Genomic DNA, 920 nt, shown 5'->3' on the forward strand with positions numbered 1-920 from the left:
ATGATAGGAGCGATGATGATGATGGAGTCAGTGAGTATGATGATGATGAGTCTAACTTTGAGGTAGAAAATGAGGGAGACGGAAATTGAGATGACGAAGACGATGACGTGGATGAAATTGATGGTGAGGACGACGATGACGTAGCTGATGACGACATTAAAGGAGTTGTCAGGGAGGATGATGCTAAGAGATGAGGATTTGGTGTTCCGAAGCGAATTGTGTCGATTGTCATTGCTGGGTGGATGTCAGTTAAGTTACCTGTGCATAGAAATATAAAATAATCTTTTAATAAACATACATGTCTACACACGCGCACACACACATACACACACCACACACACACACACATACACACACACACATACACAACACGCACACACACATACACAACACGTACGCACGCACACAGACGCACACAATATACACAAACACACCGTATTTTTATAGAAGCTTTATGTATTTATGCATGCGTCTATGTGATACTGGCAATAAAGTGAATTGAATGTTTATAAGAAAAATAATTCATCCAATCACTTTCATTTAAGTAAATTTGTTCATGTTTGTGCTCACGTAAGCAAGGCAAATGAGAGCATTGCAGTCTTTGGGAAAATTGAGAAAACGTTGGAGTGTGTTTTATGGTTGTGGGTTGGAGGAATGCTTCTTTTATTAGAAAGATAGTTTATTTCGGGGCAAAGGAACGCTTTGTTTCATCAATTTGCTTCATTCATGTTGCATACCCACAGACATATCTATTATATTCACATATAAACATTATATACGCACTATAATTGCATTACAAAAAGTATATACATGTACTGTACATTACGTATACATTATAGATTCTTTCCGGATTCATTATACTTGCATTATATATATAGAATTCAAACACACACACACACATACACACACACACACACACA

The 920-nt window shown here is 37.2% G+C and overlaps 1 protein-coding gene across 1 annotated transcript in view; it reads right to left on the reverse strand.

The window, feature by feature from the left end:
* HELRODRAFT_170110 (hypothetical protein) overlaps nucleotides 1-593 on the reverse strand; it is a gene marked incomplete at both ends in the record, with an annotated part of 1,963 nt that extends 1,370 nt beyond the window's left edge. The window contains 2 exons of the mRNA XM_009015927.1: nucleotides 57-234; nucleotides 571-593. Coding sequence (XP_009014175.1) covers nucleotides 57-234; nucleotides 571-593 — 201 coding nt within the window. The remainder of the gene's footprint in view (nucleotides 1-56; nucleotides 235-570) is intronic.
* Between the last annotated feature and the right edge of the window lie 327 nt (nucleotides 594-920).

This window comes from Helobdella robusta (genome assembly GCF_000326865.2).
Source record: "Helobdella robusta unplaced genomic scaffold HELROscaffold_17, whole genome shotgun sequence".
Lineage (NCBI taxonomy): Eukaryota > Metazoa > Annelida > Clitellata > Rhynchobdellida > Glossiphoniidae > Helobdella > Helobdella robusta.